The sequence below is a fragment of the Periophthalmus magnuspinnatus genome, chromosome 2 (genome assembly GCF_009829125.3).
Source record: "Periophthalmus magnuspinnatus isolate fPerMag1 chromosome 2, fPerMag1.2.pri, whole genome shotgun sequence".
Lineage (NCBI taxonomy): Eukaryota > Metazoa > Chordata > Actinopteri > Gobiiformes > Gobiidae > Periophthalmus > Periophthalmus magnuspinnatus.
In genome coordinates, this window is record NC_047127.1 from 18668227 (window position 1) to 18685543 (window position 17317).

General features: G+C 40.2%; 1 protein-coding gene across 2 annotated transcripts in view; it reads right to left on the reverse strand.

Annotated features, from left to right (window-relative positions):
- Nucleotides 1-2143: 2143 nt before the first annotated feature.
- LOC117381510 (histone demethylase UTY-like) overlaps nucleotides 2144-17317 on the reverse strand; it is a 52822-nt gene continuing 37648 nt past the window's right edge. For both annotated transcript variants that reach the window (XM_033978502.1, XM_033978495.1), the window contains 14 exons: nucleotides 16653-16964; nucleotides 15151-15962; nucleotides 12855-12984; nucleotides 12263-12368; nucleotides 11954-12159; nucleotides 11542-11603; nucleotides 11188-11262; nucleotides 10696-10844; nucleotides 9536-9650; nucleotides 8386-8573; nucleotides 6332-6473; nucleotides 5723-5849; nucleotides 4256-4426; nucleotides 2144-3227 (listed from right to left, as the gene is read on the reverse strand). In XM_033978502.1, coding sequence (XP_033834393.1) covers nucleotides 3198-3227; nucleotides 4256-4426; nucleotides 5723-5849; nucleotides 6332-6473; nucleotides 8386-8573; nucleotides 9536-9650; nucleotides 10696-10844; nucleotides 11188-11262; nucleotides 11542-11603; nucleotides 11954-12159; nucleotides 12263-12368; nucleotides 12855-12984; nucleotides 15151-15962; nucleotides 16653-16964 — 2625 coding nt within the window. In that variant the 3' untranslated portion in view covers nucleotides 2144-3197. The remainder of the gene's footprint in view (nucleotides 3228-4255; nucleotides 4427-5722; nucleotides 5850-6331; nucleotides 6474-8385; nucleotides 8574-9535; nucleotides 9651-10695; nucleotides 10845-11187; nucleotides 11263-11541; nucleotides 11604-11953; nucleotides 12160-12262; nucleotides 12369-12854; nucleotides 12985-15150; nucleotides 15963-16652; nucleotides 16965-17317) is intronic.

A 17317-nucleotide genomic window follows, 5' to 3' on the forward strand; every position in this document is an offset into this window, starting at 1 on the left:
TTCCACCAGACATTCCCAACAATGATACACTTGGGCCTGCCAGTTCTGTCTGGCTTCCTCATCGGCCAGCGGATCCAACTCACCACCAGGTTGTGATCAGTTGACAGCTCTGCCCCTCTTGGCCGAAGATCAGATGACTTGACAACAAAGTCGATCATCGACCTCCGACCTAGAGCGTCCTGGTGCCACGTGCACCGATGGACACCCCTGTGCTCGAACATGGTGTTTGTTATGAACAAACTGACTATTACAGAAGTCCAATAACAAAACACCGCTCGGGTTCAGATCAGGGAGGCTGTTCTTCCTGATCACCCCCCTCCAAGTGTCACTGTCGTTACCCACATGGGCACTGCAGTACTCTTACTCAAGTAATATATAGTACAGTGTATATATATATATATATATATATATATATATATATATATATATATATATATATATATATATATATATATATATATATATATAGTACAGTGTATATATATATATATATATATAGTACAGTGTTACAGTACTCTTACTCAAGTAATATATAGTACAGTGTATATATAGTACAGTGTAACAGCACTCTTACTCAAGTAATATATAGTACAGTGTATATATATATATAGTACAGTGTATATATATATATATATATATATATAGTACAGTGTATATATATATATATATAGTACAGTGTAACAGTACTCTTACTCGAGTAATATATAGCACTGTGTAACAGTACTCTTACTCAAGTAATATATCGTACAGTTTAACAGTACTCTAACTCGCATAATATATAGTACAGAGTAACAGTACTCTTATTTGAGTACAAGTGTTGGCTCCTCCTGTGTCTAAGCAGTGAGCAGATGTGTGTATTTGTACAGTGTCCGTCACATTCTGAGTGAAGCGTGACCAGTTCAACCAGGAGAGTCATTTAAAAGTCATTTTAAAGTTATTAAATGACCTTACATAACTTTCTCTAGCTGTCAGTCATTTTTAATAAGCCACATTTAAACTTGTTCTTTGGTCTATTTTCCTTTTGATTTAAAAGTGTCTTGACACCTTCGCCCGCAGAGAGAGAGCCCCCCGCTGGGCTAATTGTGGAGTGCAGGCAGCGAAATAAGAAAAGGAATCACGGGATTTTTATATTATTTGAAAAAAAATTGGCTGAAAATGAAGAGGAAGGAGAGCTGTGGACCTGGCATATAGTGTAGGACCCTGTGTGTTCAAATACAGCTACATTGTCTGCTGGGTTTCACAGTTCAATCTAAATACGACCGTTAATATAACGTCTGCTACCACAACTCATGCTAATGTTCTGTTCACGAAATATGAAGTCCCTAATTTGGTTCAGTTATAGACCTAATTTAGTCCCGGTTTTAGTTTAGTCCTCAACTAGACCTGTAAAGTAGTTTTACTGAAATGTTGATGTTGTTCTTTATGTAATTAATAATAAACATGCACACCAAAACCTGATTATAGTCTGATTTTTGGGTTACCAGATTACTGAAGTTTCATCTGATGTGAGTAATCAGAGTTTTCTCTGATTGTCAAAACCTGCAGAGGTGTGAACAAAGAAAAGTATGAAAACAGGAAAAACAAATATGTCAAAGATAAACATGAAAATGTCAAAGGCCCAGATGAACTGAGGAAACATCACAACAAACAGGCCTGGAGTTGTGCTTTGTTTCAGTCACACATGTTGAACACACAAACTTTGCATTTTTAGGCTCAGTTCTTCTCTTAAACAGAAAACTCTGTTCCACCTTGTGATGTCATCATGTGGTAATACAGGAAGTGCTCCACACACCTTCACTAGAATCATTTGGATCAGTTCAACTCAGGAATTGTCAATCTCTACTGAACTAAAAGTAAAAAACTGTCAAACTTGAAAACTACCACTTCATGACATCACAAGGTGGAACAGAGCATTTTGAGCTTTGGAGATACAGACTAATAATAAAGTGTGACTCAAACGTGTGTGAATGAAACAAAACACAACTCCGGGTCTGTTTTTGAGAAGGTAACAGCATTAGAACATGACTTACAGCTCACTGGTCACTAGAGTTTAGTGTAATATAGGACCTTTATGTTTTTTACACTGATGTAAAACTGCAAAATGTGTTTGTTGAGATTTGTTTAAATAAAAGAAAAAAAGTGATTTTCATTTGACAACTTTTTGTGTTTATTGACTGGTCATAAAACATTCTTAAAACAATAAACCGTTATCTTAAATGTCCCGTTTCTTCTGTACAACGCTCACTAGGCAATTTTTATTTATTTATTTATTTATATATATATAAAATGTAAAAGGAGTCGTGTTAAAATGACAAAACTCCTTCAAATTTAATGGCAGGTAAATCTGGAAAAAATAACAGCATTCCATCCACAAATATTTTCAAGCAATAAATACGTTTTTATAAATAGTGTAAATGTACATCGAGATTAAAAACCAAAAAAAAAAAAAAATAATAATCACAATTATTCTGTTTAAATTCTGTGCAACCCATTTTCTGGTAACTTGGCTGTAATATTTTTGAAATTTTTGTAATTTTTTTTATATCAAGCTAAGAAACGAAACGACAGAACAGAAACTCGTAAAAAAAAAAAAAATAAATTGAAAAGAAATGCGTTTAACTGTTTCACATTACAAATTTTTTTCGATTTTGCAGTGTTAAAATACTACTTATCTATAGAAAATGGAGGCTAGTAGTAAGAACGAAAACATTAAACAAAGCTTAAAAGAAAGACAAGGAAAACATAGGCTGTCAAGTCAGTAGTCTTGAATATATCTACAAATCGTATCAAATCTTCCCATAATCCATTGCGTCCGAGCATTTTGGGCTTTGCAGTCCATCCAAAAAAAGCTGTAGATTTCCTGTAGCTTTGTCCCAGTTTAAAAGGGTCTTTAAGCACTTTTGAAAACAAATTAAAAAACAAGTATAGGTTGCATAGACAGACAACGTTTCAAAATGGCCACCGATCGAACGGAGAGCTGTGATTGGACGAGAATAAGGAAGTTAGGAGCAAAGCGGCCCGTGGCATTTCCTGAATATTAGTACGAGGAGGAGTGGAGACGGGGGGGCATCCGGATGAGTTGTACATTTGTGATTTCATGTTTTGGGATGTTAATATTTTGATCGTGCGTTGAAAAAATAAAGTTTGAAAATGTTGAAAAGTGTCTCTGAAGAGAATGAACGAGGCGTGGACTAATGTCAAGATGAAGACGAGTGCAGAGGAGGAGCCTGAAGAGAAAGACAAATGCACAATTATTCAACAACAAAATGGATTTAGGTTTTTGTTTTGTCAAATAGTATCAAAATTTTCTGATCCTATAATAGATACAAGACAAAACTATCAATTTAAGGATGCATTTATTAATGCCATCTTTTCCTTATGATTGATCACAATTTGCATTTTTTGTTATTAAAGGGTCTACACCTATTTTTTTTGCCATGTATTTAAATCAATTTGCTGCTGTACAGATAAACTGTAAGTAACTCTAGAGGTTAAAATAAATCTGCTGTATGCTGTATAATAAGATCTGGAAAAAACAAAGCTAGAGGCAAGTTGTTTTCACTATCGTGTCACTGGTGTGAAATACCCAAAAAGATTTTTTCTTCCGCATTATTTCCTCAAATGCGCCCAGCCATGTGATGCCAGAAACGTGCGTTGTGTGATCAGTTTTCAGAGTGATAGCTGCTAGTGACAGCTGCTAGAGCTAGAGCGGAGCTAGGGCAGGCTCAGAGTGGGGCTAATCTACATCTTGCTAAGCTAACTTTCTTTAAGTTCAAGTACAAAACACAACCATTGTTAGGGCAGTTTGTATTTAAATAAATGCTATGGTCAGATCAGTGGTCAGGTAGACTAACCCTCTGTTACATCATACTTAATGGAAAAATTCTTTCTGGACTGAATCTTCCAGGAGCTGCAGTACCTGGAGTGGCCACCAGTCAATCTCGCAGAGGGGAAGCGTCTTATCCAGTTCTTATTATAGATACATGATCTAATTATAAAGCCTTTTCTTGTCTGCAGTTAGCATGCTAGTTGTTGTTAGCATTATCGTGATGACAAAACTCCAGTCCCAGATTTGTGAAAAGTGCTTATAAACTCATCATGGTGAACATTAGGATGTTCTGAATGCATAAGGTCAGTGGGGAGTAACTTTGGACACTGCAAACCCCTCAAAATGAACTAATTCTGTTTTTCATGTTTTTAAAAGATGAAAAGTAAGGTACTGCAAAGTTTAACGTTATTTCCCTCATAGACTCACTAAGGTGAAGTGGTCGTAGATGTGCATGAGGTCGTCCATTCTGTACTGCTCCAGAACCACAAAGTCATCGAGGGCAGAGCTTCCTTTACGAGCGCAGTCCTGACAGTGAACCACAGGGGGCGCTTTAGAGAGCAGCTCCCGACGCACGAACAGCAGGTTAAATACCTCCACCTGAACAAGAGACAAAGGCACAATGTAAAGGGATAAGGACCTGGTTTAGTCCATGGTTTGGTCCATGGTCCATGCCCTGGTACAGTTTTGGACCCCATAGAGACACAAGGAGGGCATCTGACACACACACAGAGGGAGGGCATCTGACACACACACAGAGGGAGGGCATCTGACACACACAAACACAGAGGGAGGGCATGTGACACACACACAGAGGGAGGGCATCTGACACACACAAACACAGAGGGAGGGCATCTGACACACACACAGAGGGAGGGCATCTGACACACACACACAAAGGGAGGGCATCTGACACACACACAGAGGGAGGGCATCTGACACACACAAACACAGAGGGAGGGCATGTGACACACACACAGAGGGAGGGCATCTGACACACACAAACACAGAGGGAGGGCATCTGACACACACACAGAGGGAGGGCATCTGACAAACACACACAAAGGGAGGGCATCTGACACACACACAGAGGGAGGGCATCTGATACACACAGAGGGAGGGCATGTGACACACACACAGAGGGAGGGCATCTGACACACACAAACACAGAGGGAGGGCATCTGACACACACACAGAGGGAGGGCATCTGACACACACACAGAGGGAGGGCATCTGACACACACACAGAGGGAGGGCATCTGACACACACACAAACGGAGGGCATCTGACACACACACAGAGGGAGGGCATCTGACACACACACACAGAGGGAGGGCATCTGACACACACACACAGAGGGAGGGCATCTGACACACACACAGAGGGAGGGCATCTGACACACACACACAAAGGGAGGGCATCTGACACACACACACAGAGGGAGGGCATCTGACACACACACACAGAGGGAGGGCATCTGACACACACACACAGAGGGAGGGCATCTGACACACACACACAGAGGGAGGGCATCTGACACACACAGAGGGAGGTCATCTGACACACACACACAAAGGGAGGGCATCTGACACACACACACACAGAGGGAGGGCATCTGACACACACACACAGAGGGAGGGCATCTGACACACACACACAGAGGGAGGGCATCTGACACACACAGAGGGAGGTCATCTGACACACACACACAAAGGGAGGGCATCTGACACACACACACACAAAGGGAGGGCATCTGACACACACACAGAGGGAGCGCATCTGACACATACACAGAGGGAGGGCATCTGACACATAAAGAGGGGGAGGACATCTGACACACTGGGAGGGCATCTGACACACAGAAACATTTAGTATAATGTATTATTTCTGTCTGACCTCACAGATAGAACAGTAGTGCGCTCGTTCATCTCTGGATCTCGGTCGGAGCACTGTCTCCTTACCGGCCGTAGCCAGAGTCTCTTTCACCCACTGACACTGTTTAAGCGTCCGCAACAAGCAGTACCTGAGACAGAGGATAGGGGGCGTTTAAAGTCATTTTAACTGACACAAAGACAGGCCTGGGTGCAGACAAAACTGAGGCTGCACTGGACTGTCAAAGTGTGCAAACATAATACACTCTTCCATTAGGTGGCATTATGTAAGTCGCCCACAATGAGGTGCAAACATTTGGAACAGAGGCTGCAATACACCTGACCCAGACCTGCACTACCACACCAATATGTCAGAGGATCATGTGTCCACCACACGCACGCACGCACACATACACACCCCCACACACGCGCACACCCACATACACGCACACACCCATACACACACACACACATGCATACACACACACGCACACAAATACACACACGCACACACCCACACCTGCACACACACACCCCCACACACCTGCACACACACCCCCACACACGCGCACAAATGCACACACACAAACTTTGGGCCAGTTTGTGTTTCGTGTCATGTGAACCTTGTACTCACTTGATCATCTCATAGAGTTTGTGGTCAGACACTTTGATGTTTCGGGCCATGTTCCACGAGAGGTGCACCATGGGAACCATCGACTTCACAGACTGGAGCTTGTTCCACTCGTAACGCTCCACCGCCAACTTGTACTGGTGCGCTGAAAAACAAGAGGAAAGAAAGGATTGCATTCGGTGACCAGATTATCAGCAACAAAAACATTGATAGAAAACAGTAAATATTCTGAATGTTTTTGAATATTAGGCATCTCAGGGATGCAACTGATTACTTCACAGTGAAACAATATTTCCTCCACATTTGTCTGATTCATAAACTTGAAATACATTTAAAAATGCTGTACTTGTCTTAAAAACATGGCATCACAGTAAAACTAGCAACAAATAGCATGCAAATGTGCAACACTTTATAATTAGATGCATAGAACTTATTTTGACATCGAGAGCTGCTTATACAATATATCTGAACTGAAGCAAGACATTTTGCTAAAGAAAAATTGGTAACGGAGCCGCTAAAGTTATACTTTAACATAGCCCTATTGTGCTTGTGTCTCTATGGTTCTCATCTGCGATATTGTGGATCATTTTGTTATAATTTACACATTTTAAATTGCATATTCATCTAAAATGACTTAATAAAATAAACAAGCCCGCTGACTTCCACATTAGAAAATTGCGGTGTCCAGCTGACATCGTCGTGAATGTCATCACAACAAAGCGCCGTACGCTGGCGGTGCCCCCTATGGATACTGCACATCACACTACCGAGCAGCTCATTTGTTTTCATTCGTACCAAAATGACTACACGACGCTGCCGAATCCTACGAGTATCACTAATTAAGAAAATAAAACTGGCGAAGGAAGTGCGTACGTCACAATGGGCGTGTACCGTTGGAGGTTAAAAGGGGTTAGATCGACAAAATGACATCTTGAAAATAAGTGGTTAAAGATTACAGATTGCAGAACAGCTCTGATTTAAGTCATTTCTGTTGCACTGATAGTATCGTTTAAATGCAGTCATCATACTCCAATATTTGATGAGTATCGCCCCAACTCAGATTGCACAGGTTTAGTTTCATACCCCGTCTCCATCAGCTGCATATTTGAGCCTTCAGTGGTGAAAAGTGGAGGAGAAATCTACATGGACATGATCAACAATGAAACGTAATCAGGAATAATCAGCTCAAATGTCAGTAATCAGCCTCATGTGTTTAAAGCACTGAGAAAAGGTCATATATGGAAGAATGCACCTCTGCACAACGTCAACACAAACACAGACAAAAATTAAAGACACTTATGGGAGAGGAAACAGCAGTCATCTACAACAGAGCTGTCTCTTGTCAAACCATTTGTTTGGGTAATTACTTAATGTGTCCATATTAGGCTATTTTCCGATCTCTTGTCTAATGTTGTTTCCTCATCACAAACAGACCTGGAGTTGTGTTTTGTTTCATTCACACATGTTCAAAACACACCCTGCAGATTTAGACTGAGTTCCTCTCTCAAACTGAAAACACTCTGTTCCACCTTGTGATGTCATCATGTGTTAATACAGAAAGTCCTCATTGTGTTTTTAAACTCCATACACCTTCACTCGAATCATTTAGATGATTACAGACCTGGAATGGCCAAACTCTACAAAAATAAAGGTAAAAGGAGCTGTTCACTTGAACACTACCACTACATGTTCTGAAATGCACAGGATTCCTTGAGTTGTTCAACAGTTTAGATTACAAGAATCACATTAGTGTTGCACAATGTATTAGTTCCTCACCTCTCAGTTTAGTCCTGGTTTAGTCCTGGTTTAGTCCTGGTTTAGTCCTGGTTTAGTCCTGACTTAAGTAAAGTAGACATTGTATCACTGCGTGTCAGATGCCCTCTCTGTGTCTCCATTGGGTCTTATTAAGTGTAAAAGTTACTAACCCTGTAATTTAAACCTCTACAAACATGTTCTGAAATGCATGTGATTATTCGATTAGTCTACCAATTCACATTACATTTTTCTGTACATTTTTCCTGTTGTAATTCTCATTAGTCTGAGTCCTCGTTCCTCACCTGTGAGCGGGCCGACGTTCCAGGCGATGTTGTTGCACCAGCCGATGGCCTGGACCCAGTGCACGGTGCCGGTGTTGAGCCAAACCAGGTCCCCCGGTCTCTGGATGAAGCGATACACAGGAACATCTGCCTCATAGAGATCCTCGAGATTAGGCCACCACGAACCCATCAGGAAGTTTATGTTGTTTCTGTGGGCAAAAACAAAGGTAATGTGAGCAAACGGCCATAAGACATGATTCAGCTAATGTGATGATGTCATACTCAATATGAGAGCAGGTTTTCCTTTTGAGCACATCGTACTTTACAATGAAATATTCAAAATGTAAAAGCACAAATGCTAAACCTGATCATTTCTATAAGTGACTAGACCCAAGAGGTGACTGTGTTAAAATACAAATGTGCATTTGAACATTCGTTTTGGCTGCTCCTCATCTTTATTAAATATTATTAGTCTATAAATGTTGTGATGTATCTGAAGCACAGTGGTAACCATAAGAGCCCTCATTAAAAACAAAACTTATTTTGTTCACATATTTCGCATTATTACCTACTCTCACATTTAAGCAAAGTTGTGAGCAGCTTTCACGCAGAGCCCTCCTTTTTCTAATACAAGTAACCATTAGCAACAAGAGTTATGAATGTAACTGCAGTCTATTTCACCCCTATTGACCACAAGAGGGCGCTGCTGAAAGCACATTTTTATTTCAAAGATCCAAGTTAAATACAAAATGTATCCCACATATTAAAGTGTCAATTTATATAATATCAAATTTCATGATTAACATTGTTGCGGTCATTGTGGTCATTGTTATGGTTATTGTTGCAGTGATTGTTGTGGTTATTGTTGTGGTCATTGTTGTGGTCATTGTTGTGGTCATTGTTGTGGTCATTGTTGTGGTTATTGTTGCGGTGATTGTTGTGGTTATTGTTGTGGTCATTGTTGTGGTCATTGTTGTGGTCATTGTTGTGGTTATTGTTGCGGTGATTGTTGTGGTTATTGTTGTGGTCATTGTTGCGGTGATTGTTGCGGTGATTGTTGTGGTTATTGTTGTGGTCATTGTTGTGGTTATTGTTGCGGTAATTATTGTGGTCACTGTTAAGCTCTTTGCTCTGGCAGCATTTAAATGCAATCAAGTTTAAAATGTTTTACTTTTCACAGAAGTTGCTCATGACTCCCCAGTACGGCTCCGGCACCGCAAACCACTCACAGTCGCCTGGCCCAATGTTTATGTTCACTGCACAGAAGTTATTGTGCTCCTGATGCCCTGCAGAAACACAAACACACACAGATTTTAAAACAAAAGCATAAAGTAATAAAGATTTGTGTTTTGTTTTTGTTTTTTGGTTAAGACAGTGCACCTTAAAATTTTTACCTCTTGGTATCAGATAGGCTTTTTAGGCAAAACAGAATAAAAGGACATGATTTATTTATTTTTTTACTTGATCCCATCATGATAACAAATCCTTTATGCTGTTAAAAGAAACTATACAATAAACAATAATACTGCAATTTGTTTTAGATAAGTCTTCAACCCTCTATAAAAAATAAAAAATAAAAAACTACACACAAATTATGGGCCACAGAAAATATTGTTCCATGTTTTATTTACTGAAACAGCCAGAGTAATTATCAAGACAGTCCTATTTGAACCTTTTCAGAACTGCCTTAAAAAAGGGTCTTGCCCAAGGACACAACACACACTGACCATGGGGGAATCATTTGAGCTATTAACTTTCCAGATATTTGAGGTATATTGTTTGATTGACCCATTTGGTTTATTGATACTTTGCGGCTGCTGTCATTAACAACCCAGTTAGCATCATACCCTGAGGGTATGATGCTAACTGAAGACACTGCTTTGTCTGAAGCTTTTAATCTGAACTTTATTTTAACACAATCTGAGCATAAAGAACTGACTGTGCTGTTAAACAAGTCCCTCTCAAATAGCATTACAATCACAACCTAGCTAGCGTTAGCCAACAGTTTTTCAGTTTGTCACACTGCATGCACATTCTGCCATAGACACACAAGAATTACCCCCTTCTTGCGTGATGTCACTGCAAAGTATTAATTGTAATCTAGTAAAGCATAGTGTGGAGACATTTTCAAGGACAGAATATATATTTCCCAGGACATTTTTTTTTCATCTCATCTCTCTTTTTTCGATGCATTTTCCTTGTCTGGAAAACAGGTCTATTATAGGTTTTCCAGGGCGCGTGGGAACCCTGATTATACAGTGTCTGGCCTGATTGTTACATTTAGTTTGGACTCTTGAATAGATAGAGTATATAGACTGAAAAATGTCTGACCTGGTATTCTGCTGCCTGGCACCTTCATATACAGCTGCACAGTGTTCATGCCTAAAATGGTGTGTCCCACGTGACTCAGCAGGTTTCCGGCAGAGACGACTCGAGCAAACGCCGGCAGTTTGCTCAGCTCCTGCAATTGCTGCTTCCACCTGTAGGGGGATGATTTAGTCCTGGTTTAGTTCTGGTTTAGTCCTGGCTTGGGTTGTGATTTTGTCCTAGTTTAGTCCTGGTTTAGTCCTGTGGTTTGGCCTTGACTTCATTGTGATAAACTCCTGGATCAGTATTAGTTTAGTCCTGATTTAGGCTTCATTTGGTCCTGTGGTTTAGTCCTGTGATGTAGTCTTACTTCAGTCTTGATTCAGGACTGAAGGTTTAGCTCTGCTTCAGTCCCGGTTTTGTCCTGGATTAGTCCTTGTTTAGTTCTCTTCTGCTTTAGTTCCATTTTAGTCTCAGTTTAGTTCTGGTTTTGGCCATGTTCAGTTTTTCACTCACTTTTTCTCATCCGATACGTCAATATTTGTCCCAAACTTAATGTATTTTAGAGGACCTCTTCTTTTTCGTGCAACACTGAAGAAACAAAAGAGAACAATTACACATTTATATACACCCCCCCCCACACACACACACACCCACACATATATATATATATATATATATATATATATATATATATATATATATATATATATATATATATATATATATATATATATATATATATATATATATATATATATATATGCTCTGGTTTTCAATTTCAATAATATATGATCGTGAGATGAACAGACCATACAAACTCAACAGAGCATTTTACACATATAAAAACATATGTACAGTGAGTTGTACCTGTCTGCTGAGGCTGGCTCTGCATCTGACGGCTCCTTTAGTGCTTTCTTCTCATTCTCCTCCTTAAAAATAAAAACAGAACAAATGCAGGGATCAGTCAAATCTTAAATAAAACAAATCTCTTTCTAACTGCAATTTTTGATATATATTTGAAAAAGCAGGATTCTAATCAGAGTGCACATTGTAAAACACTCCAGGAGCATTCACATGTGAGACTGAAATCTAAACTGCTAAACTAAAACATGGACCTCCTGCATTTCTGAACATGTTTGTAGAGGTCTAAACTACAGACCTCTACTGTCTATAAAAAAGACGCACTGTTATTATTTATATTTTGTTCTTTGCAGAGGAAATTCTATACTTCAGCTTGAGATTTTGACTCTTAAATATCAGACCCTCCCCCTTCTCTTACCCTCAGAGACTCCTGGAAGGATGCAGCCTGATACTGGGCATATTTGGCGATGGTGGTATGGCCCCGCCCACTCTCACATCGCCATAGTTTCTTGGTCCCGGTCTGGTCCCAGTTCTCGTCTGCAGGCTGAGACAGCTGAGTCCAGACCTCCACCATGTGCTCCGGGTTTGCCTCCACCAGTGTCTTAGTGGAGAAGAGACCCAGGTCTGAGGAGAGAGAGACAATAACGGTTTATATCTGCAAAAGTATTTATTGATTTGATTTTGCTTTGAGCAGCTTGTTTTAAGTAGATTTGAAGACATGCTGTACCCAGTTTAAGTGCGCCTGCGAGTCCTCTGATGACGGTGACAGGGTTGGAGGGGTTTGTGCAGAACTGATGCAGTGGAGGAAAGAACGCGTCCCTTTTGTTTTCCAACTGTAAAAAGAGAGAAAAAAATGTAATTTAAAATAATTTAGTACCAGTTGTATGGGTCATACTCATAGGCAGACATAGCCCGATACATCAGGTTAATATTTGTGAGTACACCATGAGGGGTTAGGGTAAAGCAGGCGTGTGGAGGTCTAAACATAATTCCCTTATTGTAATTTTATTTTGCAGGACAGTGAGCAGTGTAAACAATGGCAGAGCTTATTGATTGCACATGATTTTCAGGCAGTCGATCTCTACTCCAATGTTTACAAACCAGAACAAAACCAAGGAACGTGGCCCCAGTTCAAATGTATGTGTGATGTTGACTACTCACATAGATGCTGTGGCAGTAGTGACAGTAGTAACAGTAGTACTCACATAGATGCTGTGGCAGTAGTAACAGTAGTACTCACATAGATGCTGTGGCAGTAGTAACAGTAGTACTCACATAGATGCTGTGGCAGTAGTGACAGTAGTAACAGTAGTACTCACATAGATGCTGGGCGTGGGGGGATTGAGCTTGTCTTTGGGCAGAGCAGGGCTGGGTGCTGGGGGCAGTCGAGGAGGAGGGCACTTGTCCAGGAGGATACTGCTATTCGACAGGCCATTCTTACCGAGGTTTCTGAGACAAACACAGACAATTAAAAACGTGATACATACATTTATTTATTCTTTTATTTGAATATTTTGAACATTTAAACCAACAAAATTAAACAAGAATCAACCATTATTTCATTAGTGTTACCAGATATTTCCTCGGCTAATTATGCAACATGTGGCGACTTAACTAGTCTGGAATCAAGTACAAGACCATCAAAGCTCCACTATGTAGCTTTTCTTGAGGAGGGTCTGGCACCTGCTTATCTCTTTGGAGATGTTACTGCTTTACCTAGAATGTTCCACATAGTTGCAATAAACTTATCTCCATGGAGATAAGCAGGTGACAGCACCAGGCCAAGTTACAGGTCAGATCTGTGGGGAGGCAACCTTGCTCACACTGAGAATGCATGCATCCTTTTTTTGCAACAAAACACCTAAAGGTGGCTAAGTTAAATGGCATATTGTAGAGCTGTAAAAAGAATCAAAAATCAGATGTTAATTGATACTAAAAATAGTATTGAAACTAGATCCTCATTGTTCGCAGGTATTGATACTTAAAAAGCCCCATTGACAGGACAAAAATTAACCTGAATATCTTCAGAATGATGTTGAGCTTTATATTTCACAAGGATAAGACACATAGACTAGAATAGTACACAAAGTACGAACATTTAATGTGGAAAATCACAGTCTACTGTCTACAGAAAGAGGGTTTTTATTATTGGAATCTGTATTGAGTAGCGAGCCTTTTCCTTAGCATCAAAATCAAGTTTGAAATTTTATTATCGAGACAACACTACCATATTGTGAAACATACTAGGCAAAGTAATAAAATCTCCATGGAACAAAGCATGTGGAAGTTACACAGTGCAACTTTAAATAATATGCATTGGTTTAAAGCCCAAGCATTTCCACTATTGTGCTCCTGTTTCTGCACAGCAACAGCTACAGCCTTGAATGAAGTTACACAATATGCCTTTGTATTTGTAGTCGCACTGTTATTCCACTGAGAGGCGCCGTCTTCACAACTAACCACAATGAATGTCCTTGTACACTCTGCATAACCATTTCACATTTGAAAGTAACTGTCAAAAGCTTTCAATTCATTAAATCTCAAACAGCATCTTAATAAAATCAAACTATACTAAAAATCTTCTAAATTAAGATGGACTTGGCAATAACAAATTGTAATGTAATTTAAACTGGTTGATGAAATTAGACACAAAAAGCCAGAGCCACTTTTATACAGGAAAAAATACTATAAAAAGTCTATATCTATAACGTTATGAATAACCTAAATAATCTCTGCCTCTGTCAACACAGTGTCTTCCTTGTGTCTAAACTGTTTTCTGACATTTAAACCATCATTTCACTGTCATTTATTTTTATAAGTCTAATTATCAGGTCTGTCATGATATCACATTTTGAAGTGTGATATTTTGCTGGAGTAAATATAGATGATAGACAATAAGATTGAAACTAACTCATGCCACTGGCAAAATAACCCAAGAACACATTTAACCCACAAAAACTAATCTTCACCTACAATACTGTTAAAAAATCATGAGCCGTATTAAATGAACAGGAGAATTAAACACTTTAGTACAGATCTACAAACATAGACTGCATATATAAATGAACATAGCTAACCTACTGGTTAGCACGCGAATTTTTGATCCAAAATGGCCGACTTCCTGTCCGTCATAGGGCAGCGCTATAGTTATATTTTTTGCTTCTCTCGATGAGCTCTAGCACTGGTACGAATTTCGTCCAAATCTGAGTCGGGCCTCCCTATTAAATTGAAAATCTCAAAATTTCTAGGTGGCGCTGTCGAGCCGGTGTGCTTCGGACATTGTCGCGATGCCAATTTTATGAAATTTTTCGCCGAGCCGGTCGATCCTATACCTATATGTGGGTTTTCGTCGATGTTCAAGGGGTGAAAACTGCGATCATTTGGGCGGAAAAATAAGAAGAAGAAAAAGAAACCCAGCAAGAACAATGCCCCTCGCCATCACTTCGTGAGTGGCGAGGGCCAATTATCGATTTTAGCATCGGGATATCAATATTGTGATACGTATTACCAGATTCATGTACAGCCCTAGTCTACAATAAACCAGACCTAAACCAGGAACAAACCAGCTTGAAAAAACACGCAGTGATTCATTTAAAGCCACATTTTTAGTCTCACCTGCACGCCTTGAGCACATCTGTAGAGCTGGGGTAGATGGACACAGAGGAGGAGGAGTTGGAGGTGTGGGCGTGTGGGGGTGTGGTCTTCAGTCCCGGTACCACTGGGGGGTCTGGTTTTGACGGGCTTTGGGAATCTTCCGACATTCCCCCTTTCCCATTCACAGCTGGAGTATTTGAATTAGCTGGACTCGGCGCTCCCGTCTGCTCTGTAGATTTTGGAGAGGGCGTGGCTGTGGACATTGCAGATATTGGGGAAGAAGCCGTTGAACTGTGCGCCTGAGGAGTTGATGGTTTAATTCCTGGATGGATATTGTTGACTTTCTTATTAACTTCTTGGGAATTTGTCGAGTTTTCTGTATCATCTTTGCTAGCCGCTAACAAAGCAGATAGCCGTGGATTGTCTGCGCTTAAAGTTACAGTTGTCTCACTGTTTTCCGATGATGTTTTTTCCATTTCAGTTTGAACATGATTAGATGCAAGTGGAGATTTCATAACTTCGTCGCCATTTTTATGCGATATGTTGGGTTTTGTAGCGTCTTTGGTAGCGGTAATTGTGGAACTAGAGGTAGCCGAGGAAGAGGAGGAGGAAGGAGTAGGGGAAGTTGGGAGGTGGTTTGAGTTAACTGTGTTATTATTGGTAGAATTCGGTTGAAGCGGCGATGACGATGTCGATGACGCGTCTGTGGAATGTGCGACCTGATTGGACGATGGGCAGGAAGTGGAGGAGGAAGTGGGAGGGGCTAAGCTGGGGTCGGGGGTCGTGTCCGAGCTGGAGGGGGGAGCGGCTGGAGCTGAGCCTTTCTGAAGCCCCTAAAAGAAAAAGAAATGTGGCTATTAAAAACTCACAAATTTGGTAAATCTTTCTGACTGGTGCACATTCACAATTCATATACACAGTATGGAAAAAAGAGACTAAACTGGAACAAAACCTTGAACAAAACCTGGACTAAAGAAAGAACAAACCAAGTCTAAATCAAGTCACCATTAGGTATAAATCAGGATCAAACCAACAATGTAACAACGTCTATAAGTGCCTATAGGTATAACGAGGGAGAGTAGGCTCATACAAATTCAACTTAAAAAAACAAAACACAAAATTTCACAAATTTGGTCATTGTAAGATTAGATTAATATATTTAGATTTTTCCTAAAATAAAATTATAATTTTAAAACTGCAGTTGCTGAAGAGACAAATGAGATGACCTGCAGACACATGAAACAAACAGCTATGAAACCAACATCTCCGCCTAAAAAAGGTGCTTGTCCAAAAGATAAACCTGCATTTATCTGAATTTATTCAATATCTGAAATTTCTTTAAACACAAGTGTACACCACATTTAGTAGTTCATGCCATATGCACTCTATTGCAGCAGTTAGTTGTACCTAGAGGGATAGAGCTGATTTTCTAACTCTAACTCAAATTCATCATATTCTCCCCAACATATACATGAAAACACTGATATCTCTTTATTAGTAGTTGTGTATAATGTCAATTATACCTGAGAGTTGTTTTGGTGGAGGGCGGGGCATGGCGTTGTGTCCTGTGGTTTTGTGCAGGTTTGAGGTAGCGCTCTCTCTCCTCCCTCCGCTGTCTGTACATAAGGCACGTCCCCATCCGTCTGATTACTACTACTACTATTACTATTATTATTACTACTACTGCTGCTCCTGCTAGGGGCCGAGGGGGGGACACCCAGGGGCCCGTTGAGGAGGGGTCTTTGGGGGAGGCGGTGCAGATTTGGGGAGGGGAGGGGGTGAGGGGTGGGACCATTCGGGAGAGAGGGACGAACATGGCCAGAGTTCTGCCTCATCTGAAACAAAGAAATATACGATTTTTGTGAGAAATGACTCCATTATTTGGACACTGAAATCATTATATATCTACTGTAAAATATGCAGATGTGGGTAGTGGTAGTATTTTTCAGACAGCATATTCTACTCCTACTTGAGTAATATATAGTACAGTGTAACAATATTCTTGAGTAAAAGTTGTGCTTCCTTTTCCTCTGAGAGAAAGTCTAAAGTGACTGAGCTTTATGTAATAATATGAAATGATTTGTGTTTCTGGCTCCTTCAGATGTGATTTCGTTTGGGTCAGTTTTGTGTATGTTTGAAAATACCACATTTTGTGATTTTCATGTTTTGTCTTTCACATTCCCGTCAA